The 25000-nt window shown below is 45.7% G+C and overlaps 1 protein-coding gene across 2 annotated transcripts in view; it reads right to left on the bottom strand.

Moving 5' to 3' along the window:
• LOC135115957 (runt-related transcription factor 3-like) overlaps positions 1-25000 on the bottom strand; it is a 120510-nt gene that overhangs the window by 7959 nt on the left and 87551 nt on the right. Inside the window, exon 3 of one of the 2 annotated variants that reach the window (XM_064033112.1) lies at positions 5141-5299. The exons of the other annotated variant lie outside the window; for it this stretch is intronic. Coding sequence (XP_063889182.1) covers positions 5141-5299 — 159 coding nt within the window. The remainder of the gene's footprint in view (positions 1-5140; positions 5300-25000) is intronic. 2 annotated transcript variants of the gene reach the window in all.

Here is a 25000-nt window from a genome sequence, read left to right as displayed (position 1 = left end):
AAAAACAAAAGAAAAAAATGAATGGAAAATAGAAAGAAAAGAGGGAAAAAAATGATGAAAGTAGAAAACACGAGAAAATACAAACAGCGGAAACGAAAAACGAAAAAAAACAACAAGAACGAAAACAGATACAAAAAAAAGAGAAAGAAAAGTGACAATAACTGTAAAAAAAAATGTGAAAAAAGAGAAAGAAAAAAAAAAAAAACGAAAATAACGTATTCCTTCATAACTATAGCACCTGTACAGTAACTAATCGCACACACACACACACACACACACACACACACACACACACACACACACACAGTCATTAATTGGCAAAGGTCTTATCTGGCACACCTGGCCACTGAGGGAAGGAGAGGTAAGTGGGGCACAGTCAGGCAAGAGCAGCGGGTCAGACATACCTGTCCACCTCGCCCACCTGAGATGTGGTAATTAGCTTCAGGGTGATTTACATACGTGAGGTGAATAATTACCGGGACTGCTTCATAATGACGTGCTGCCGCCATCTTGTTTTGTGTTGTTATTGTTGTTGTTGCTGCTGTTGTTGAGTTTGCTATTAATCTTGGGGGGGGGGTTTAAGTAGGTGTGTGCGTGCGTGTGTGTGTTTGGTTACTTCGTCCGACATCCCTGCTCCATTTATTTCACAATTCTCCCTGTGTGTCTGTCTGTGTGTGTCTGTCTGTCTGTCTGTCTGTCCAACATACCCCGCCGCCCCAGCCCCCCTCTGTGTCTCTCCTCTTAAACTTTCTCTCCGTTTCTATCATTTCTGCCACGCTGTCCCCTTCCTTCCCCAATTCTTCCCCCCCCCATCTGTGTCTTCTCTGCCTCCTTCCCCCTTCCCTGCCACCTCCTCCCCCTGCTTACCTGTCCCCCCCCCTTGGCAATTAAGGTGAGTGGTGGAGTTTGTGAGTGTGTGGGAGTCCAGACCTCATCAGCATATATACAAATGACCGCTGTCGGGTGAATGGGGGAGAGGGGAGAGGGAGAAGGGGCGAGGGGTGGAGGGATGGGGGAAGGAAGGGGGGAGGAAGGGGGAGGAAGGGGAGGGAAGGTTCCGCGAAGTGTCACGCTTTACTCTCTCTCTCTCTCTCTCTCTCTCTCTCTCTCTCTCTCTCTCTCTCTCTCTCTCTCTCTCTCTCTCTCTCTCTCTCTCTCTCTCTCTCTCTCTCTCTCTCTCTCTCTCTCTCTCTCTCTCTCTCTCATGTTTTTCCATATAATGTTGAAATTTTGTGAATAGAAAGTGTTAATCTCTCTCTCTCTCTCTCTCTCTCCTCTCTTCTCTCTCTCTCTTCTCTCTCTCTCTCTCCTCTCTCCCTCTCTCTTCCCATCTCCCTATCAATTCTACCCAGCAAGGAAACAAGACAAACAAGAACACCACACACACACACACACACACACACACACACACACACACACACACACACACACACACACACACGCAATCGCCAGAACACCCAGGGAAGAGGAAATCAAGACAGAGAGGGTGACAAGACTAATGAAACCTTGTATCGCAGGGAAGCTACACACGAAACCAGCGTTATTAAGACTCAAATGCAGGAGGGAGACTTGAAAATAGATGCCTGACTGGAAATATTACATTGCACTGTCCTCGTCTTGGGTTTTTACGAGTGTTAAATGAGCAGGTTATAAAAAGAAGACGATAATTGTGATGGTGCTCTTACTACAAACTGGTTTAAACTCTAGTGCATTGCTAATAGAGAGTAGTGATGAGAGAACAGTGTTGGTTATGCTTTGCTACGTGGCTGATAAGTCTCTCTCTCTCTCTCTCTCTCTCTCTCTCTCTCTCTCTCTCTCTCTCTCTCTCTCTCTCTCTCTCTCTCTCTCTCTCAAGGATGGAAAACAATGAATTCAAGTTATGTTTCAGAAAATAGAATAGGTTAGTAATTCTCTCTCTCTCTCTCTCTCTCTTAGGACAATGTAGTGAAGTTATATAGATAATAATAAAATAAGTTAATACTAAAAAGAGACATTCCCACAGTCTTCCCACTTCCTCCTCCTCCTCCTCCTCCTCCTCCTTCCCCTCCTCCTGCTCCTGCTCCTCCATCTTCCTCACAAAAAGTAGGAGGGAAGCGGGCTGCCTTAATTACTCAGCCTAGAGGTGAGACTGATGAGAGAGTGAGTAATGACCTCATTAGCACTTGACCTGACCCACACTCCCCCAACACCCACCTCCCCACAACTCACGCCCATAGCACAGTAACCATACCCGCCCCTCATACCCATAGGTTCCCACACATACCCACAGTGACACCCATTATTACATTCATACCTCGTATCTTATCTACACCCATGTCATGCCCATAGCTTCTCATCCTTTATCCACACGCCCATATCCAAGTTCACGCCCACGCCGCCCATGGGTTTAATTACATGCGTGTCACCTGTTCCCATGCACACCTTTTCAGTTACATGAGGACTCCTGATATACTTGTGTGTGTGTGTGTGTGTGTGTGTGTGTGTGTGTGTGTGTGTGTGTGTGTGTGTGTGTGTGTGTGTGTACGTTTTTTCCTCTACATAGGTACACATTACTTATTTACAGGTACACACACACACACACACACACACACACACACACAAGGTTTCTCGGTCGTGTTTACTGTCTTCCCCCTCCCCCCCCCCCTCCTCCTCCTCCTCCTCCTCCTCCTCGTCACGCCGCTCTAAACACATGCTCTATAATTATGTTATTTCAATTATCATAAGCCTCCTCTTCTTCCCTCCACTTCTCCATTTCTCCTCCATAACACCTCCACGCCTTCTCCTCCCTCCCTTCTGTCTCATCTTCTCATTTTCCTTCCATTATAATTCTCTTCTTCACTCTCTTTCTCTTTTATCTCAATCTCTACATAACATCTTCCTTCTTCTATCTCTTGTTTTCTTCCTATTTCTTTCCTGTTTATCTTAATTCCCTCTATTTCTTCACTGCATCTCTTTTCTTCTCTTTCTCTTCGTATCTCCTTTTCTCTCCTTTTCATCTATTCATCAAGTGTTCACGTGTTTCTAAAAAAATTGGAGGAAAAAGGGAAGAGAATCTGGAGGGTAAATTAACGTTCTTTTCCTCCATTCCCTCCTTTATTCACTTCTTCTTCCTCCTCTTTACCTGCGAGACCATATTCTTATTTTTCTCTCCTCCCTCCAAATTCCCTGCGCCAGTCAGCCATATCTCCTCCTCCTCCTCCTCCTCCTCCTCCTCCTCCTCCTCCTCCTCCTCCTCCTCCTCCTCTTCTTCCTCCCTCTTCCGTCATAATTTCACTGAGGGTTAAGTCTGAACAAACGTCTTTATTATTGTATTTTTTGGTTTATTTTTCCCAAGCACGCGAGTTCTATAATAAATGTTAGTAAATAAATGAATAAATAAATAAATAGATAAATGAATAAATAAATAGGCTAATCTATTTTTCTGCACTTCTTCATTCATTTATTGCACTTCATTATGATGCACGCGCGCACACACACACACACACACACACACACACACACACACACACACACACACACACACACACACACACACACACACACACACACACACACACAGAAAGTAATATTGCATTGCTCTTTTCGTTATCACTACAAATATTATCATCCTTTTCACCTCTTTCCCTCTCCTTCTTTATTTCTCTCTTGTTCCTCCTCCTTTCTTCTTCTTCTCTCCTCTCCCTTTTCCACCATCTTTCCTGCTCTTTCTTTTCTTACGTTCTCTATTTTTTTTTTTGTCTATTTCCCTTACCTTATTCTCTCCTGTTTCTCTTTTTATTAATTCCTCATCATTTCGTATCCCTCCTTATGTCGTCTTTCTTTCATTATCTTCTGCTTCTTTTTTTCTTATGCTCTTATCTTTTCTTCTCCTGTCATTCCGTTCCTGCTTCTTATCTCATGCCCTCCTGTTCTGTATCTTTCCTCCAGTCACTATGCCGTTCTATTCCTTCCCTTTTCCACCAGTGTCCTTGGCGGCGTGGCGAGGAGCGGCCCACACGTGCACCGGGAGGCACCGAGGTACTGCGACGGCACTGCTCTGCTCCCAATACAAATAACCTGTCTTGGAGCAACCTCGTCGTAATTACTGCCTGATGCAAGACCTCTACCGGCTGTTGTTGGTCCCCTACTCCTTCTCCTTCTTCTTCTTTCCCTCCTCCTTCTTCTTCTCTGTCACCATCATTCTCAACATCAAACGGCTGACAATTATTGCCTCGCCCACTAGACCTGAACGCCACACCACACACACACACACACACACACACACACACACACACACACACACACACACAGACACACAGGGAGCGCTACGTACCAGCAGAGACGTTCCCTGCTTCCTCCAAGACCTGCCCAGCCGCCTCTACCCGCCGGCAGGACACGACTCAGTCTCCGGCAGGGTAAGTGTTAGTTTCACTCTCTCGCCGCGTCAAGGAAGAAGTACAGTCTTTCTCCTTCAGTCACTACTTAGTGCGGATAATCATGACCGTGTGAGTAACTGTGATATTTTTTTCCCTCTCCAGTATTTTATTCCGCCCATGCTGCATTAAGTGAGTGGCGCGGGTGTTAGTAGACGGAAGATTACAGCCATTGTGTCTGCAGCGCGGCGGGGCGGGGGCGGGACGGCAGGACGCGGCGGGCGGGGACAGGTGTTGCGGGCCAGTTTTCTCCTGACTTTGGACTTAGTGAACTGGCGGAGCACCGTCCCGCGGCCACGAGCATAACGGTCCCTCCGCGGCGCCGGCAAGGGGACGCCTCGGGGTGAGAATCTTTCCCGTCAGTTCAGCGACTTCTCCCTTGTAGGGGCGGTGCGGCGCACGCCCCGCCCCGCATCACGCCCGGGCCATAGGCGCGGCGGCTACTGTATAGACTGACATGCTGCACGCAGCGCCCTCGCCCTTCTGAGTCACGAGTGTGTGTGTGTGTGTGTGTGTGTGTGTGTGTGTGTGTGTGTGTGTGTGTGTGTGTGTGTGTGTGTGTGTGTGTGTGTGTGTGTGACGCTTCTACTCCACTACGTGCACGCTCTGCCGCCGCGACCCGGAGAGGGAGGCGGCAGGCAGTGCGTGGCTAACAAGGAGAGGACAGAGGGAGGTGCAGCAGACAGAGGGACCCACCTAGGGCAGCGGTGAGCGGCGCGGCAGCCTACCTTGCGTGGAGGAGGGTCCGGTGTGCGGCACTTTGAAGCCAATGCCCGGCGGTATGGAGTCGCTCTTGCGTCTCAGTTCGAGTTCCCGCAGGTGGTCGCTGAAGCGGGTGTCGAGGAAGGGTCGCTGGCCCAAGGCGAACGCTCGGAACTGCTGCTGGCCTGCGGGGAGAGGGCGCGTCAGCCTGCCTCCAACCTGCACCGCCTACTCTACATCCTCCACTTCAGGCAAAGCTACAGATCATTGATAACTAAGTAAAAATAAAATAATAAGTGTTTTAATGATTAGAAAATTACTACAAAAATAAAATACAAAATCATTGGATAATTGAATTTCCCTTCTGCGAAAAATTTTCTGATTGGAAACCAGAGTGATCCGCCGCGTGACTTCCGTCTGCCAGTGTCCCGCGGCGGCACCACCCGCGAGGCTGAGGCGCCCCCCTCTCTCCCTGCCATTCCCCTCCACTCCCGCCAAGCCGCGGCCTCCACCAGGGGCGTCCGAAGCCCACATGCCCGATGGCCCCGTTCCTCGTTCCTGCCTTCCGGCGTCACCACCGTCAGTCAGCGGCCACACTCACGGGGACATCTCCCCTGCGAGGCGCCAACAAGTCTGCCGCCTCACCTCACCTTGCCAAGATTCCCACCAGGGGACATCAGAAGCCGCCCCACCGCCGAGGGGCAGCGGACGAGTCCTGCTCTTCCCGGTTGGTGGTGGGGGCGGAGGGGCGGTGCTAGGGCTGCCACACAAAAACTCGGCAGTAATTGGAAACCAGAACTTGCTGCATAAAATGTTACGCTGCGAAATTCCTTTTGTGAAGCAGCCATGTAAGAAGGAGTGTTTGAACCAAATTTGTGGGGCAACTTGTAATCTCCGCTACTTGTTCACCATCACTCGAGGCAGCACGAGTCAGGAAAACCAACACCTTCATTAACTCCGGGACGGTAAACACTCTACGACCTAAATACTAATCCGTGTAATCTTTCCTAATTTTGTTGTTGAACTAATATACAAAACATTTTCAATAAAACACGAGGATCTTGCACGAATGAAATAATACAAACATAACCGCACAAATCACCTCAACCACTTGGGGGAGTCGCTGCTGGGGAAGAGGATACGAAGCACGGAGAAAACGGATGCTGGCGGTCCTCCCTCCCTGCCTCCGCCTCCTCGGGCCATAACTTGAATACGTTGCTAACTGGGACCCGTATTCAGAAACGCTTTGCTCTCTCACCACGACTATTATCAAAGGCCACAGAGGTGATTAGCCGTGTTCTCAAGAGTGTTTCTCCTGTTCATAATGTACAAATCATGTTAAACTGTCACTAGAAACATGAAAACACCCTTAAAAACCAATATAAAATAAACTAGAATGTAGTGAGTTGAATGTAGTGGAGGCGCGGCACATGCAGAAGTGTTTTAGAATATGACTCTAAGTTTGACACGGAAACTGTAAACTCACCCAAGAAATTAATTGACTGAGATACACTCCGAGGCATTACCCCGACAGAAACACACGGACACAGGAACAGTCACACAGAGACAGAGAGACAAACAGTAGAGCAGGGGGAGGAGCTGGCGTGAGAGGCGAGTCAAGGGCAAGGCAGAGAGGCACGCAAGACAAGGAGCGTGGTGAACATAGACTTACGCCCCTCACGCCATCACGATAAAACAAGGAACTGCAGTATATTTATGGATCGTGTTCATTTGAGTTCAGACGTGTGGCTCAGACTGCGACCTCACTGAGAACGTTGCAAGAACAATAGGCACCAATAGCGCTTGAACATAAGAATACACGGAGACTAGAGAACATAAGACACTAAGTACGATAGAACATAAGAGGATAAGAACAGACACACGAAGCCATAAGTCCCTCTATAGAAATAAACAAACCTACCTATATTCCTATCCACAAACCAGATGCAAATAAACGAGTGATTTGACAGTTTAAAGAAAAAAATTACATAATATTACAACAACACTACATCCAAACTACACTTCCGTAGAGTACAGCGCGTTAAGTGTTCACTATGTCTGGCTGTACTATAATTTTCACAAAAAAAAAAAAAAAACTCATAAAAATGATTACGGGTGTTAACAAGAGCACATTACGCTAACAGAGGGCTTGGCTAAGGGTGGGCTTCACTACTAGAGAGAACACCTACAGTTTGCAGACGATGTGTCAAATTTCCGAGCATTTTAGTGAATTTAACAGGTGCTCTTGGAAGTTCCTGGGGTTTTCAAGGGTGTTTTCACGATTCTGGTGGGAGTTTCACAAGCGCTATTGGAAGTTACTGGGGTCTTCAAGGGAATTTCCGTGTTCTTTGTGAGTTTAAAAGGAGGTATTGAAAACTATTTGGTCTTCAAGTGTATTTTTATGATTTTGGTGAGTTTAACAAGTGCTACTGGAAGTTACTGGGATTTTCATGTTCTTAGTGAGTTTAACAGACGGTATTGAAATTTACTGGGGTCTTCAAGGATGATTTTATGATTCTAGTGAGAGTTTAACAAGCGCTATTGGAAGTTATTAGGGTTTTCAAGGGTGTTTCATGGTTCTAGTGACAGTTTAACAGGCTCCAGTGGAAGTTAATGAAATTCTCAAGGATATTCATATTTCTAGTGAGTCTTTCAAAGGTGTTTTCAGATCTCTAGCTTCTCCATCACCAGCATGAAAAAAATAAATAAATAAATAAAAACAATGAGAACACAGTCAATCTAAATAACCTTTGAAACTCGTCCTCCTGGTGAGAGAGAGAGAGAGAGAGAGAGAGAGAGAGAGAGAGAGAGAGAGAGAGAGAGAGAGAGAGAGAGAGAGAGAGAGAGAGAGAGAGAGAGAGAGAGAGAGAGAACAAAGCGAGTAGGTACAGAACACCCGATAGCTTGCAACAACAAAACAACGACAACAGCAACACGCACAATCGCACAGCAATCAAGCGTTGTATTGTGACTGCGCGCACTGGTCTTGGCGTGATCCCGGGGACTGCTTGCAATACTGTGGTTTCCTCGCCTTGGCCCGGAGTTAACCCTGATTAGTCCGAATGGTTCGCCTATTTACTTGTATTGCGTGTATAAAAGAAGCAGGTGGTGAAAGAACTGATCTGTAAAACGAAGTAATGATACTCCATCGGTCGGCAGCAGGTGGGACAGCCTCGTTCCTTTCCATAATTACATATTACATCCAGCAATAGTTGATCTTATCCTACCTACTCCTGCTTCGGTTTCCCCTTCCACTAGTGTTCTCGTTCTCGCTCTTGTTTTCGCTTTTATTCTCTCTCTCTCTCTCTCTCTCTCTCTCTCTCTCTCTCTCTCTCTCTCTCTCTCTCTCTCTCTCTGCTCGTACTCCCCCGAGGCAAAACAAACACAGTGGCGAGATATTATAATTCACTCCATTTTTTGTTATATTCTTGTTCAAGCGACAGGTGTTGACGGCTTGTTTAATGTCCTGTCTGCCTCACACACACACACACACACACACACACACACACACACACACACACACACACACGACCCCAAATTCCAGGTCCCAGCGTACAGACAGTAAATAATAAAAGAAAAAAACTCATTATGACAGAACACGTATCGTCTGCCTGTCTGTTTCCCTGTCTATCTGTCTATCTGTACGTCCGTCTGATTTCTCGCACTTCCATTTCGCGGTGCAGTATTTCCTCCGACACGTCCTGACAGGAACACACAAGCGATAGGACACGAGTCGAGGAGGAGTCATTACACGCTATAAATTCGGCCCGACAAGACACACAGTGGTAGTAAGCAAACACACCGAGTCCCAAGCGCGGGAAAGCAATCACCACCGACCGCATTATGGATACGCGGGGTCGGGCAATTACAGCCGCGGAACTAAATGCCTCGGAACGGAAGGAAGGAAAGTAGAAGGTACACTCCTGCCTACAAGTCCACGAGTCAAGTCACCTCCTGTGCTTGGCTTCCACTGCTGTGCTTCGTGCTTTCCCTCCCTCGCCCTTGGGTCTCGTGGTCTAACAGTCTTGTGTTAAGTTGTTGTCTGTTGATGGTTTGGTTTGGTTATAAGAGAACACGAGTAATACGCAAAATAAGAGTTTTTTTTTCAGTATCTTCTTTATAACTAGTCCCGTAATCTAAATGTTTTGTGTTAACTTACACTCAGTTGATGGTCAAGTTCGGTTAAAGAAAAGATACACGAATAATATGTAAAATACGAGATTTTTTTTTTTTTTTTTTCAGCAGCTATTCTATAACAAGTCTTCCACCCAAAGCTGTACTGCTGCAAGAAACACACACACACACACACACACACACACACACACAACGTCGTGCCTCCGTGTTGGTTCCCTTGCTGTTCTTCGGTTACCAGGCACAGCAAAACTTTAGCCCAGTGAATCAAGCAGGAAAGAGGGTACGATCCCATTACAGTGGCTGGTAATAGCTTAAAGAACGTCTTCAGTTATGAGAACGAGTCTAAATAAACGAGGTACTTTGCGAATATTTATATCGCCTTTTATGATACGCTAATTATCTCCATGAGGGAGTAACGAGAAGTGATTTTTTTTTTTTTTGTCCTCCTTATCCGGAATTTGATCTTATAGGACGGATGTGCTGTGATGTAGTGTCTGTATGTGTGTGTGTGTGTGTGTGTGTGTGTGTGTGTGTGTGTGTGTGTGTGTGTGTGTGTGTTTATGTAAGAGGGTCTCTGGCATAGGGCAACAAAAAAGCTATGGAAAAAAAAAAAGCCAATGAAAGGTGCAAGTCCCCACAGTCAAAAGGATTATACAAAATTTAAGGACAAGTTTACTGAAACCTACCTCTTGAAACAGCTCAGGTGTGTGTGTGTGTGTGTGTGTGTGTGTGTGTGTGTGTGTGTGTGTGTGTGTGTGTGTGTGTGTGTGTGTGTGTGTGTGTCTTTCCTAACACCATTCCGTTTAGTAAGAGTGAACGCTTGTGAGTGTCAGAGAGAGAGAGAGAGAGAAGCAAGAGGGAATGTGAAGGAAAGCGACTTAAGGACGTCGTGAATAAATTAGCGGTGCCTTGAGTTCTGGAGGCCGCGGCTTCGATCACCAGGAAATAAAGTAAAAGGAAAACAATACGTAAAATATCAAGGTAACAAATAAAGCAAAAAGGAAAACAACACGAAAATTATAAAATATCAAAGTAACAAACAAAGTAAAAGAAAGAGAGAGAAAAAATAAATAAACATACAACAGTAAGTAAAAAGAATAGTAAAAACAATAATGAGGATGAGGAGGAAGAGGAAGAGAAGGAGGAGGAAGAGGAAAAGAAGGAAGCCCAAGCAGTAACAGACCCTGATGTCCTTACTAGTCTGTTTGGGTAACTATTCTACGCTATCAATGAGAGACAGGATAGTACGGAAGAAGAAGAAGAAGAAGAAGAAGAAGAAGAAGAAGAAGAATAAGAAGAAGAAGAAGAAGAAGAAGGAGGAGGAGGAGGAGGAGGAGGAGGAGGAGGAGGAGGAGGAGGAGGAGGAGGAGGAGACAGAAGCGTAGGAGGAGGAAGAAGACAAAATTTTATGAGAAAGGAGGCGAGGCGGAGAACTGAGAGCTTTGCGTGAGTTTCCGTGAGTCTCATAATTATTAACCACACACACACACACACACACACACACACACACACACACACACACATCCTCCCCCTCCTCTATCCAAAACTGTCCTTCAAAAGTGCTTTATATACAAGGAGGGTAGCAGAGGAGGAAAAAACTGGAGGTGTACAAGGGAGAGAGACACGAAAAGAAAGGGAATGAGGAAGGGAGTTAAGGGAGGGAAGGGAAGCAAGGGAAGAGGGAGAAGGGTTAGTCTGCGTCCCCCTGATCATTACCTTCCCGAGAACTGTCTACCTCCAGATGTGATTGCAATAAAACTGGCAGAGGAAAAGTAAAGTCTAACCACACTGGTGAGTTTCCGCTGTCGAAGGGAGGAGGAGGAAGAGGAAGAAGAGGAGGAGGAGGAGGAGGAGGAGAAGGGAAGAAGAGAGGGATAGAGACGTGTAGGGAGGGAAAAAGCAAGGGAAGGCGACGTGGAAGGAGGGAAGAAGGGAGGGTAGAGACGTGGAGAGAGGAAAGAAGGGAAGATAAGATGAGTAGGGAGGGAAAAAGGGAGGCAAGGAAAGCGACGTGTAGGGAGAGAAACAAGGAGTAAAGAAAGAGGGGAAGGGGGCAACGAAGGAAAAAGGGAGAGAGGAAATAAAGGCGAGGCGACGTGGAGGGAGGAAAGGAGTGGGGAAATAAGGGAGCGGGAGTGACGTGGAGGGAGTAAATAAAGGAGGGGGGAGAGACGTGGAGGGGATGAAAGAAGGGAGGAGTGACGTGGAGGGAGGGAAGAGGGGAGGGGTAATGCTCCCGTGCAGTCTGTAATTGCAGTATAGCACGGCTGCCTTAACAACTGGCCTCGTAAAAGGTAACAGTGTGGCCACGTTACGATCCAGAGGGGGGAGCTGAGGAGGGCTGAGTGGCAGTGGTACCTTTTATGTTTGCTAATGAGCATCTTGGACGGTACGCTTCACCAGTCACGCTCGCTCGCTCACTCGCTCGCTCGCTCGCTGGTTCGTCTCTCTCTCTCTCTCTCTCTCTCTCTCTCTCTCTCTCTCTCTGTGTGTGTATGTGTGTGTGTGTTCGTCTCCGCCTATTCGTCTTTACCTACCTACCTATCTACACAAACACACACACACACACAAACACACACACACACACTTTTATGCATACATTAAAATATGCGGTTTTTACGTCTGTGCAAGAAAAGTAGGGACATAAAAAATAAATATCGTAATTATTAGTGTTAGTAGAAGCAGCAGCAGCAACAGAAGCGGCAGTAAGTCATTACAGCAGCAGCAGTAGTAGTAGTAGTAATAGTAGTAGTAGTAGTAATTGTTGTTGTTGTTATGGTATCGTTAATGACAATAATAACAGGGGAAAGCAGATGAGAAACAAGAGGAAACAAGATGAAGAGGAAGCAAGGAGTGATCTAATGTGTTCGGGGGAAGATAGCACTGTTCTCCTTCCTTCATTCTTCCCACCCTTTTATTTCCCCGTCTCTTCCTCCTCCTTTTTTCCCTACCCCTTCACTCTTTTCATCAGATAAATCAAAGTTTCCCTCCAGTGCAGCAAAACTTATGACTTCTATCACTTGTTTTCGATGTTACTTTTTCCCTCAACTCTTTTTTTCCCTTCCCTCCTTATTTTCCTTTATCCCCTATACTACAAAGGGTATCTAAAGGGAGAAGGGAAGTAGGGGAAGGTGGAAATACGTGGTTTTAAATACGAATGTAGTATGAAAAAATTGTCACTCAGTTTTTAGCGGCTTGGAAATTTCAATGCAACGTGAACTAGTGATCTTAAGGTGGTGGTGCTGGTGGTGGTGGTGGTGGTGGTGAGATCTGACGAGGACTGTAATATATGGCAGAAGAAAATGGGGAAAGCTTCACGTTTTAAATACACTATGAAAAACCAGACACTTTCCTTTCCGTGACTTGGAGATTTCAATGCATTGGGAAGGAGTGATCTTTTGGTGGTGGTGGTGGTGGTGGTGGTGGTGTGTGACGAGGAAGGTGGCGTGAGTGACGATGTAAAGTGATATGATGATCAAGGAGGATGTGGGGTGTGTGTGTGTGTGTGTGTGTGTGTGTGTGTGTGTGTGTGTGTGTGTGTGTGTGTGTGTGTGTGTGTGTGTGTGTGTGTGTATGTGTGTGTGTGTAAAAGAGAGAGAGAGAGAGAGAGAGAGAGAGAGAGAGAGAGAGAGAGAGAGAGAGAGAGAGAGAGAGAGAGAGAGAGAGAGAGAGAGAGAGAGAGAGAGAGAGAGAGAGAGAGAGAGAGAGAGAGAGAGAGAGAGAGAGAGAGAGAGAGAGAGAGAGAGAGAGAGAGAGAGAGAGCTCCATAGAAATAGGCTAAGATGCAGACGAGAGAGAGAAAGAAAGAGAGAGAGAGAAAGAGAGAAAAAAAGATTTCGTTCTCAACTATCAGATTTTCATCCTGTCCCTCCCTCCCTCACTACCTCCCCTCCCTCCTTCTTCTCCCGGTAGCCGCAGAAGAGGTAGTGTTATTGAGACGAGTCAAGTCTGGACACAGTGACGGCCTGACTGTCTCGTGTCCAAAGGGAGGGAAGCACCACATTGTTTACGAGACGATGGCACGAAAGGAGAGACGGGAGAAAAAAATAAATAAATAAAAAAAAAAGTATGATGATTAAAAGGGTGATAAAAAGATGGAAATTGCGATAAATGAGGAGAAAATGACAGAAAAAAGAGATTATACAGGGATTTAAGTTGTTTCTTCTTTGTTTGTTGTTAAAGTACATGCTCATCTTTCGTTTTCAGGGGAGAAGTTAGTTTTTTATACAAAAAGTTCGATGAATGACGAGGAAAAGCGATATGAACGGAGTTTCAAAGGGATTTACTACGTTGGTTTTCTTGTTCATTCATAAAAATATACGTTTATCTTTTGTGTTTTAGAAAAGGAACTATTTTCTTAATAACTTATGGTCTCTCTCTCTCTCTCTCTCTCTCTCTCTCTCTCTCTCTCTCTCTCTCTCTCTCTCTCTCTCTCTCTCTCTCTCTCTCTCTCTCCTTGTCGCTGGGAGGGGAATGCTTCTGGGAGGGAGGAAGGGAGGGATGCACGGAAGGAGAGATGGAGCCAGAGGGAGCCAGAGGGAGGAGCCACAGGCAGGGGAGAGGAGGCTGCCGGGATGGAGTTTCAGACAAGAATGTGAAGGTGAAAACCAAGCCGCAAGGGGTCCGGTTATTGAGGCCATCTCTTCCTCTCTCTCTCTCTCTCTCTCTCTCTCTCTCTCTCTCTCTCTCTCTCTCTCTCTCTCTCTCTCTCTCTCTCTCTCTTCCTCTCCCGCGTTATAATCACTCAATTCTAGCAAGAAACCAAGGAACAAGTAAAAAATATTCTCTAATCTGGGCTTTTTTTTAATCAAACTTAACCTTCTATCTCGCAACACTCAATGTCACTAACTCAATTATTAACTCTGCCACTTGAGAACAACACTAACATGATAACACTGCCACTAAATCCTTTAAATGTCGCTCTATTCTTTCACAAGGGCTATTTTTCAAAGGCCACAGAGATGATCAGTTCAATTTTCAAGGATGTTTTTTTCTATTGATGATACAGAAGCCTTGCTAATCTTTCGCTAGGAACATGAAAGCCCTTTTGAATATCCCCCCACGAATAGAAATGATGCAAGGGATACTGTGGAAGGTCTGTGGTGCGCTTGTGAGGCCAAAGGGGTGTCCGTGTGAAGTGACAGGCGATCCTCTGGTTGGGCGAAGGGGAGAGAGGAACCTGCTGTATTTTGTTTTGGAAATATCATCCATAAAAATTGTGTTCTTTAGGGAGAGAGAGAGAGAGAGAGAGAGAGAGAGAGAGAGAGAGAGAGAGAGTAGAGAGAGAGAGAGAGAGAGAGAGAGAGAGAGAGAGTAAACCAAAATAAATTTCTAACAACTCTTTACGTCATAACTAAACTATTAACTCTAACTGCACAACCCTACACTAACTCCATCACCAGAGGAAAGAAAAAAAAAAACTACATAAAAGAAAACCCACTACTACTACTACTACTACATCCTTGTATACAAAGATATAAACGTTTATTGGTACGGTAATAATCTTATCGTGATGGCGAAGAGAGGAAGGGAGAAGGGAAGGTGATGGAGGTGTAAACTTAGCGGCAGGGAGGAGGCGAGACGTGGGTGGTGAGCTGAGGTGGGCTGAGGTGGGGCAGTGGTGGGCAGGATCTCAGGTAATGCCACACCGGTTACACGCCAGCCTCCAGGTAACACGAGCTCACACCGTCACTCATACCTCAACCCCACCCACGCACACTCAGCCCATACCCAATACCCACCCTAACCCAACACACACACACACACACGCACACACGCACACGAGACAGGTGTAATAAGACAGATCAATAATACAGTGACTAATGGTGTGAGCGAATAAGGTTGAATAAAAAGGGTTAGAATAAAGGGATAGTCAGTGGGAGTTTCAACCTTATCTTGTGTTATCTGATACAACCGATTTATTACACGGTGACAACGGTATTACGACGGGGAGGGAGGGGAGGGGAGGGAGGGTGGAGGAGGGATAAGAGGAAACCCAGAGGTGAGGGATTGGAGAGACAGGGGGGGGGGGGGAAGAAGGGGAGGATAAAGGGACTGGGAGTGGAAGAGGTTATGTATCTCATAACAACTTTTTTTTTCATCTATTTACTTTATTCCTTGCCTAAAAATATGACATTAATAGTAATAACACCTACTACTACTACTACTACTACTACTACTACTACTTTTCTATAAACAATCCTAACAACAACAACAACAACAAGACGCACGTACGAACAGCTTAAAATTACACACAAAAACTTTACCAGACCCCTCCCACAGTCCCCCCCCAAGGACGCACACAACCCAATCACTAAAAACCACACCTGTCAACACACACACACACACAAACACCCATACAAACACACACCAAATACAAAACAAAACTCCATGATACTTTCTTGAGCTAAAACACAAGTCTCAGCAGATTTTAGGCCCCAAGGAACGAGTGAGGCGGAAGAAAAAGCCTCCCCGGAGTTAACTAAACGGTAACTTCTGTAATCTGAGGGAATGAATCAACACCTAAGTGGTTTGCGTGACTAGAAAAGACAGGCTGGTCACCTCCTTACCTGCCTCAGCGTCAGTGTGGGGCGTCCTCGACACTCCCCCTCCTCCTCTTCTTGCTGTTCTTTCTCCCCTCTTTTCTTTTCATTTTTCGTTTCTCTAAATTTTTTGCATACTTAATTGTGTGTGTGTGTGTGTGTGTGTGTGTGTGTGTGTGTGTGTGTGTGTGTGTGTGTGTGTGTGTGTGTGTGTGTGTGTGTGTGTGTGTGTGTGTGTGTGTTTTAATTCTTCTCCTGCTGCTGCTACTACTACTACTACTACTACTATTCCGTCATTAACTTCCTTACTTTAACGTCAAACACACACACACACACACACACACACACACACACACACACACACACACACACACACAGACGTTCCCACGCTTTCCTATGCAAGCTCCTATCAACGTAACTTTTCCCTCCCAAAACCTGACGATATTATTCACCTAAACTCGCATCTAACCTCCCCCCACTATGTTTGCCCTGAAATCCTAATCATCCTCACTTCTTCTTCCCCCCAGAAACCTCAAAGCAGCGTAATCACCCCCAGGAGACCAGCGCCCCTCCCCCACAATCATTCCCCTTTAACTCTTCCTCCTAATGCCTCCTTCACGGTCTTCATCCCTCCTTTCTTTACTCCACAATCATCCCTCTGCTTCCTCCACTCCCCTCATCCCCTTCCCCAAACCACCCATTCCTTTAGTTAGCCTCGATGGGCACTGACCCCCTTCCACTTCCTGGCACGTGGAGTTAGGAGTCATTAGCCTATACGTACGTACGCACAAATGCATACGTAAACGCACAAACACCTACACAGCAACAGGTAAAGAGGGCGTTATTTTGTTCACTTTACCAGAGAGAGAGAGAGAGAGAGAGAGAGAGAGAGAGAGAGAGAGAGAGAGAGAGAGAGAGAGAGAGAGAGGAAACACCTAAGCACACCTGCCTAGCCCTGGGCACTTAGTTGAGGGTCACCTGTCGGCCTTCACCTGCATGCCCTCTTACCCCCCCCCTACCCATGTACCCACTTCCTCCTCCTCCTCCTCCTCCTCCTCCTCCTCCTCCTCCTCCTCCTCCTCCTCCTCCTTCCTCTTCCCCCATGTATGATTGCTCAACCCCCTCCCCCAATTTATCCTTCCCCCTTTCCTCCACTTTCGTTCCTCCCATGTTTCTGTAACCTCCCTCTCTCCTCCCTTCTTCCCTCTTCCTCTCTTCCCTCGCGTCTTCTTCCCCTGTAACCTCCTCCTCCTCTTCTACCTTGTCTTCCTTACCTCCTACGTGTTCCTCTTCCCTCTTTCCCTCTCCCTCTTCTCTTTTATCGACTAGTTATCTTCCTCTTCCCCTTTTTCTTCTTCTTTTCTTCTTCTACGTCATCTGTCTCTTATGATTATCAGTTATCATCTCTCTCTCTCTCTCTCTCTCTCTCTCTCTCTCTCTCTCTCTCTCTCTCTCTCTCTCTCTCTCTCTCTCTCTCTCTCTCTCTCTCTCTCTCTCTCTCTCTCTCTCTCTCTCTCTCTCTCTCTCTCTCTCTCATGACTGCTGCTGCTACTCTTCCTCCTCCTCCTCCTCCTCCTCCTCCTCCTCCTCCTCCTTCTCCTCCTCCTTCTCCTCCTCAACAGGAAAGAAGAATGAAAGGAAATTGCAAACATAAAATATAACAATAAAGAATAATGGCTAAAGTACTCTTCTTAGTACTGCCATCGTTAGAGATCACCATTGTAACGTAATAGTAGTAGTAGTAGTAGTAGTAGTAGTAGTAGTAGTAGTAGTAGTAGGGGTAGTAGTAGGGGTAGTAGTAGTAGTAGGGGTAGTTGTTGTTGCTGTTGTTGTTGTTGTTGTTGTTGTTGTTATTGTTTGACGCTATTGTTGTTGTTGTTGTTGTTGTTGTTGTTGTTGTTGTTGTTGTTATTGTTTGACGCTATTGTTGTTTTCGTGGAGGCAAAAAGAAGAAGAAGGAGGAGGAGGAGGAGGAGGAGGAGGAGGAGGAGGAGGAGGAGGAGGAGGAGGAAATAATACAAAATGAATAAGAAAGAGAATGAGAAGCAGAAAAGAACAAGAAGGAGGAGGAGGAAGAGGAGGAAGAGGAGGAGGAGGAGGAGGAGGAGGAGGAGGAGGAGGAGGAGGAATACAAAGGAGATTGAAAACGAGAATGAGAAGAAGAAAGAGAGGGAGGATGGAATATAAAAGGACAAGGAAGACGATAATAATAAAATGAGGCACAAGAAGAAAAAGAAAGAGTGGGAGGAGGATACAAAGGAAGCGAACGAAGAACAGGAGGAGGAGGAGGAGGAGGAGGAGGAGGAAGACCCCACTGATCTCCCCCGTCTCGTGTCCCAACAACATTTACACTCACTCACTCTCCCAATTACCAAGGCAGGGACGCGACACACTCCAACTGCCCCCTAATTGAATGTGGCTGGCTGAGGTGGAGTAGCGCTGGAGGTGGTGGTGGTGGTGGTGGAGGTGGAGAAAGACAGAAAGCGATCGAGCGAGGAAGAGAATTAAGATTTAGATAAAGCAATTAAAAAAGAAGAAATGAGCAAGATAACCAGAGCGAGCGAGAGAGAGAGAGAGAGAGAGAGAGAGAGAGAGAGAGAGAGAGAGAGAGAGAGAGAGAGAGAGAGAGAGAGAGAGAGAGAGAGAGAGAGAGAGAAATGGTCCAGTGGCACGGAAAGATACACGTGTTTCTCTCTTTTATGACTTCCGTTCAGCCATTTCCGAACAGTGAGCATGTTTGCATACTATCTACGGGAGGAGGAGGAGGAGGAGGAGGAGGAGGAGGAGGAGGAGGAGGAGGAGGAGGAAGAGGAGGAGGAGGAAGAGGAGGAGGTTGAGGAGAGGTAGGAAGAGGAAGAAAAAAAATGAGAAACAGAAAATGATGAAGAAAAAATACGTGAAGGAAAGAGGAAAGCAAGAGGAGGAGGAGGAGGAGGAGGAGGAGGAGGAGATAACAAGTGGCCTGTCTGACGAATTTTGATACCTACATATTTCATTCTTCTCGTTTTTCTCATAATTTTCTCCACCTCTCCCTATCTTCCCTTCTTCTTCTCCTATTCCCTCTTTCTTCATCACTAGCACCTTCTATCCTCACCGTCAGCTCACCGAAGAAATAGCAGTAGTGTGGCCAGTAGTAGTGAGAATAGCAGAGCGTAGGTGATAGTGAGGATAACAGTAATAAGAACAAAAGAACATATGAAAATAAGGGAAGGTGCAAGAAGCCATCAGGCCTACACGTGGCAGGCCCTGTAATAAGACGTACCTTCCTATCTCCACCTGTCATCCCCATCCATACATCTGTCTAGTCATTCAAACCTCCCTAATGATTCCCCACTAATAATCTGATCATTGAGTCTATTCCATTAATCTTTACTGTAAACTATTTTTCTCCTATCTAACCTTTTCAAACTTAGATTCCTCCTGATTACTGAACCTGAGACTTTTGTTAACGTCACCCTTGTTATATCTCCTATAGGGTGTCTTGCAGTGGCAGGGTGACGATAGAGAGAAGGGTACAGGCAGGGTGAGTCTTGCAGTAATAAGATGAAGGAAATGGGTGAAGGAAATTGGGAAAAAAACAGTACTTTTCCTATTATTTTCAACCGTATGACGTCAGCAAAGTGGCAAAAAGAGATCTATGTGTCGCTTGCAGGTTTTTTTCCCCCATTTTCTTTGCATTTTAAAATCTCGAGATACGGGATTAGATTTGGGCACCTTGGACTGCTCGTCGTGTCTTCCTGTGTTTAACATTAACAGGATGGAAGGAGTTCAGCTTCTTTTTTATTCAGAATCTCGAAACTCGGGTTAATGTTTGGTTAATCTGGTATTTCTATCTGTTTATTTGGATTTTCTCTACTTTTTTTTGTTTTTTTTCTTATTATTTTCGTACATTTTTACTTAGCTTTTAACTTTTCTCTGTGTTTTATTTTATTTATTTTTTTCGTATACTTGTTTGTCCAGCTTTTCTTGTCAGTCTATTTTATCAGTTTATAACCTTTCAATTAAATTACGTAGGCGAAATTTTAACTGCTTAATCTTACTTTTGGTTTAGGAAAGAATAAGACGATAGTAAACAAACAAGGAATAAAACACTAACTTCACTAAAAAACAACATCCACTTAAACAAACAAACAAACAAGAACAATATAGGACATAAACTACTACTACTACTACTACTACTACTACTACTACTACTACTACTACTACTACCACCACCACCACCACCACCACCACCGCTACAATCACTTCAATTTTCACTCCACGTACAGGAAATCGTCTTTAGAATCGAGTAACTTCCCTTGCAACTTACTCTTTCATTTAATGCGTGTTGATAGCCCGGGTCGAATCCAACTTAAGAGCACACACACGCACACACACTGACAGGCATGAAGAGAGAAAAAATAGTTAAAGAAAATCCCAGTACAGTTTTCAACACGTGGAACCATTAAGAGATCAAGGGCCTGGAAAAAAAAAAAAGAGAGAAAGAAACGGGAAACTGAAAGAAAATAATGTAATGCAACAATAACTACGACATAATCAGCTGGGAGGAACTGTTTATCGTGAACAGCTGATTCCTAACCACAAGTGCGCCTAAGAGGGAGACATACCGCCAGCCAGCCAGCCAGCCAGTCAGTTAACCAATCAACCACCCACTCAGCCAGCCAGTTAACCAGTCAACCTACTCGGTCACCCAGTTAGCTAGCCATTTAGCAAGTCAACCAGCTAGCTAACCACTGAGTCACCAGTTAGCCAGTGAACCAGTTAGTTAATCACTCAGCCAGTCAGTTAATTAACCAGTCAGTCTACCAGTTAACTAGTCAATCAGCCAATCAGTCAGTCAGTCAGTTAGCCAGTCAGTCGATCAGCCAATTAGCCAGCCAACCAGCCAATCAATCAGCCAGCCACTCAATCAGTCAGTCAGTCAGTCAGTCAGCCAACCACTCACCTTCCTAGCAGTCGATGGCTCACTCGCCTCCTGAAAGTGACTGAACATGACGGAAAGAAAAAGAAAACCGAAAGACGAGAGCGAGAGAGAGAGAGAGAGAGAGAGAGAGAGAGAGAGAGAGAGAGAGAGAGAGAGAGAGAGAGAGAGAGAGAGAGAGAGAGAGAGAGAGAGAGAGAGAGAGAATCTGACTGAAGGGAAAATCAACGAAAATGGAGGGAAAAGTAGAGGAAACTGAAGGAAAGTACAACCAAGAATAATAATTTTTCACTGCAAGGGGGAAGGAAGGGAAGGGGAAGGAAGGGGAAGGGAAGGGGAAGGGAAGGGAAGGGAAGGGAACTTGCATCCGCTCTAACGCCTTGCAACAAATGTGGGTCGTAAGAGTGATGAAGGGGTATACAGACCTTTCCCCCCTTCCCTTCCCTTCCCTCCTCCCTTCTCCCCCCTCAGTCAGTCTTTCCAATCCTCCATTCATCCCTCCCTTCTAACCCCAATCTTTATCCTGCTTTTTTTCTCCTCCTCCTCCTTCTTCTTCTCTTCTTCTTTTTCGTTTTTTTTTCAAGTCACGGTTTTACTTTTGTTTGTTTTCTTTATTTTTGTCTTTAGTTAGTGGTAGTAAGGAAGAGGAGGAGGAGGAGGAGGAGAACGAGAAGGAAAAGAAGAAGAAGACGAAGAAGAAGAAGAAGAAGAAAAAGAAGAAGAGTAAGTCCATTAGAAAAGAGAAAGCCACTACCAAAAATCAATAAAATAAGACGAAAGGAAACTAAATAAAAGAAAAAAAGAAAAAAAAAGATAAACACGAAAAATATGTGAAGGGGAAAGGAAAAAAAAAAGTAATGGAAAAAAGTTTGAGTGACGGAGTGAAGGGAAGCGAGAAGGAGGAGGAGGAGGAGGAGGAGGAGGAGGAGGAGGAGGAGGAGGAGGAGGAGGAGGAGGAGGAGGAGGTTGGGTGTGGCAGAAGGCACATCATGACGGAGGAAGTCATAAAGTAAATCAACTCTAGACTGCCCCCTCCTTCTCCTCCTCCTCCTCCTCCTCCTCCTCCTCCTCCTCCTCTTCCTCCTCCTCCCTCTCTTCTTTTCTTTCCCGTATTCTCCTCCTCCTTTCTCCTCATCTTCCGTTTCCCTTTCTTTTCCTAAGTCTTCTTATTCTTTCCCCCCTCTCTCTCTCTCTCTCTCTCTCTCTCTCTCTCTCTCTCTCTCTCTCTCTCTCTCTCCTCTTCTTCCAAGTCTTTTCTTTATATTTTTCTACTCTTTTCTTAATTTTTGCATACTGTTCTTCTTTTCTTCTTCTTCTTCTTCTTCTTCTTCTTCTTCTTCTTCTTCTTCTTCTTCTTCTTCTTCTTCTTCCTCCTTCTCCTTCTCACCTCTTACCATTCCTCACTACCCTCTCTTTCATATCATTATTCTACTCTCTTTCACCTCCCCCTCCTCCTCCTCTTCCCTTCTTCCCCATCTCTCCTCCTTCCTTCTCTTATTCCACTTTTTCCTGTTTCCTCTCCTCCCTACGCACCCCCCTCCTCCTCCATTATCTTCCCTACTCTCACACAAGTAGCGAGGATACTCAAGCACTGGAGGTAACCACATAATAAGATAATATATTTTCCTGCATGGTTTTCCTACTTTCTTATGTGCCTATTTTCCTTTCAAGCTCCTTCATTATTTTATTTCCCGTCTCTCTCTCTCTTTTCCTCTTTCTCTCTCTTCTTTCCTCTCTTATCCCCTTTCCTCGTTTTATCTCTTGTTATCTTTATGTATGTTTTTCTTGTTTTTACTTCCTTTTTTCCATCATTCCTTCCTTTTCCTTTTTTTCTTTCTGATTTTTTCTCTTTATTCCTTTTCCATTTTTTTCATAATTTCACCCGTTTCTGTTATTTTTCCATAGCTAGTCCTTCTTTTCCTTCCTTTTTTTTCATCACTCCTTCATTTCCCTTTATTCCTTTCTTAATTATCTCCTTTCCTTTCCATTTTTCCCTTTTCTCTTAATTTCCTAAAGCTAATCCTCCCTTCCCTTCCTTTTCCTTCATTTACCTCACTTCATTTTCTCCTTCTCCTTCTTCCCTTCCCATTTTTCCCTAAATTTCACCAGTTTTTCTTACGATTTTCCCAAGGCAGTCATCATTTTTCCATCCCTTCTTCCCTTCCCCGGCGCTGCGTCCTCCCTTCACCGCAAAGTCGCCAGCATAACTGATCATAAAAGACGTCCCCAGGAGCCACTAACACAGACCAGAGCATAATGAGAGAAGGAAGGCCAGGCTAGACAGCTGACAGGGGAGCGGAATAAGGCGAAGGAGGGGAGGGAGGAAAACAGCATGACTAAGATATAGAGGAGGCGAATAAACACGAAGCGAAGCAGGATGAGTGGATGACTGGGGATGAATAAAACAGATAAGGGCATGGAGTAATGATTATGTGGATGAGTGGATAGTTGGAGGGGGAACTAAACTATCAGTATGTGGATGAGATACAAAAGCAGAGACACGAATAACGATTACTTAAGTGGATGGTTGGATGGTTGGGAGACACAAGGCCACAACACAAACCGACGGTGATACTGAAATGTCACCAAAATGAATGAAAAGAACAGAAAACGGTTACGAATACTTGAACAGTGCCCGCAAAGCTACCATAACAGATAACTGAGAACTACTGGCAATAGAAAACGTGAGAGGCTACCATGAGGGACTCCAAGAACAGCATAGTAACACCTCGAGTGGCGCAAAAGAAAACGGGACTCTTCGCTCCAGAAAGTGTGGGAAGCGAGGTTGTGGGACGCACGAGGAGGAGGGGGAGGAGGAACTTGGGGTGGAAAAGGGGGGAGGGGGAGTTGGGGTAAGGAGGTAATAATGTGAGGGGGGGGAAGGCACGTCTTGCTACCATGCTGAGCTAAATTTGTCTTGATGAGGCTAACCTATCCACTGTTTCCTGCTCTCCTCCTCCTCCTCCTCCTCCTCCTCCTCCTCCTCTCTCCTCCTGCAAGTCATATTTTTTCCCTCCTATTTTCCTTCATAGTCATAACTTCTATTTCTCGTGTCTTTCTCAATTTATCTTCTGTCTCTCTCTCTCTCTCTCTCTCTCTCTGTTACTTTTTTTCACTTTTTTAAAGCTGAAACAGAGAGAGAGAGAGAGAGAGAGAGAGAGAGGAGAGAGGAGAGAGAGAGGAGAGAGAGAGAGAGAGAGAGAGAGAGAGAGAGAGAGTAAAGGAGAGTAAGTAAAACGAACAGAAAGGAAGGAAAAATGAGAAGAGGAGCAAGAGGAAAGGCGAGAGGAAAGGATACGAGTAGGGAAGGGGAGAGGGAAGTGGAGAGGGAGGAAGGGAGGGGAATGGAGGGAGGGGGGGAGGGGGTGGATGATATCAATAACAGGTGATCCGGGATAATCCAGGTGTAGTTTCCTGAAGTCAAGAAGGATCCCACAGGTCCTCTCCACCGCCTCCACCTCCTTCACCTCCTTTCCCTTTTGTTTCAACTGTCCTTCTCCTCCTCCTCTTCTTCGTTTTTGTTTCAGCTCCCGTCCTCTTCCACCTACTCTCTACCTCCTCCTCCTCCTCCTTGTTTCTCCTCATCTCTTTCTCAGCCACCTCCTCTTCCCTTTATTTGATCTGTCCTCCTCCTCCTCTCCCCGTCGTTTCACCCTATACCTTCCCACTACACACGCACACACACACACGCACACACACACACACACGGACGCAGATCAGGCAATAGTGCAGTCCTTCTGTGTCTGAAAGCGATAAATAACAATTAAGGTTGGTTTTCCCTTCTCTCCCAGGGCGGCGGAACAACCCTCGTAAAGAGATCAGGACGCGCAGACACTCAGGGGAAACGCGGGTAGCTGATGAACTATATGACGGTGGTGGGTGGTGGTGGTGGTGGTGATGGTCAGGTGATGAAATGGATTTGAATCACTATTACTGCTGCTACTACTATTACTGCTACTCCTGCTGCTACTAATACGACTACTGTTGATCAAATAGTAAGAACGATAATGGTATTAGTAGCAGCAAAAGAACACTGACTACTACTACTACTACTACTACTACTACTACTACTACTACTACTACAACAACAACAACAACTAACAGACGCCTTCCTACACCTCTGAACACCTGGAATCATAACGAGACACCTGTTGATTCTCCCTCGTGCGTCTGTCTTTCTGCCTTACCTGCCTCCCCTCACACCCTCCCACCTCCTGCCCTCGACTCTCCCCTCACCGCCTCGCACCTGCCTCACTTTCACTCTCAGACGCAAGCTTTCCCCTAGAGAG

This window comes from Scylla paramamosain, chromosome 30 (assembly GCF_035594125.1).
Source record: "Scylla paramamosain isolate STU-SP2022 chromosome 30, ASM3559412v1, whole genome shotgun sequence".
Classification (NCBI taxonomy): domain Eukaryota; kingdom Metazoa; phylum Arthropoda; class Malacostraca; order Decapoda; family Portunidae; genus Scylla; species Scylla paramamosain.
This window is presented reverse-complemented; position numbering and strand designations above follow the sequence as displayed.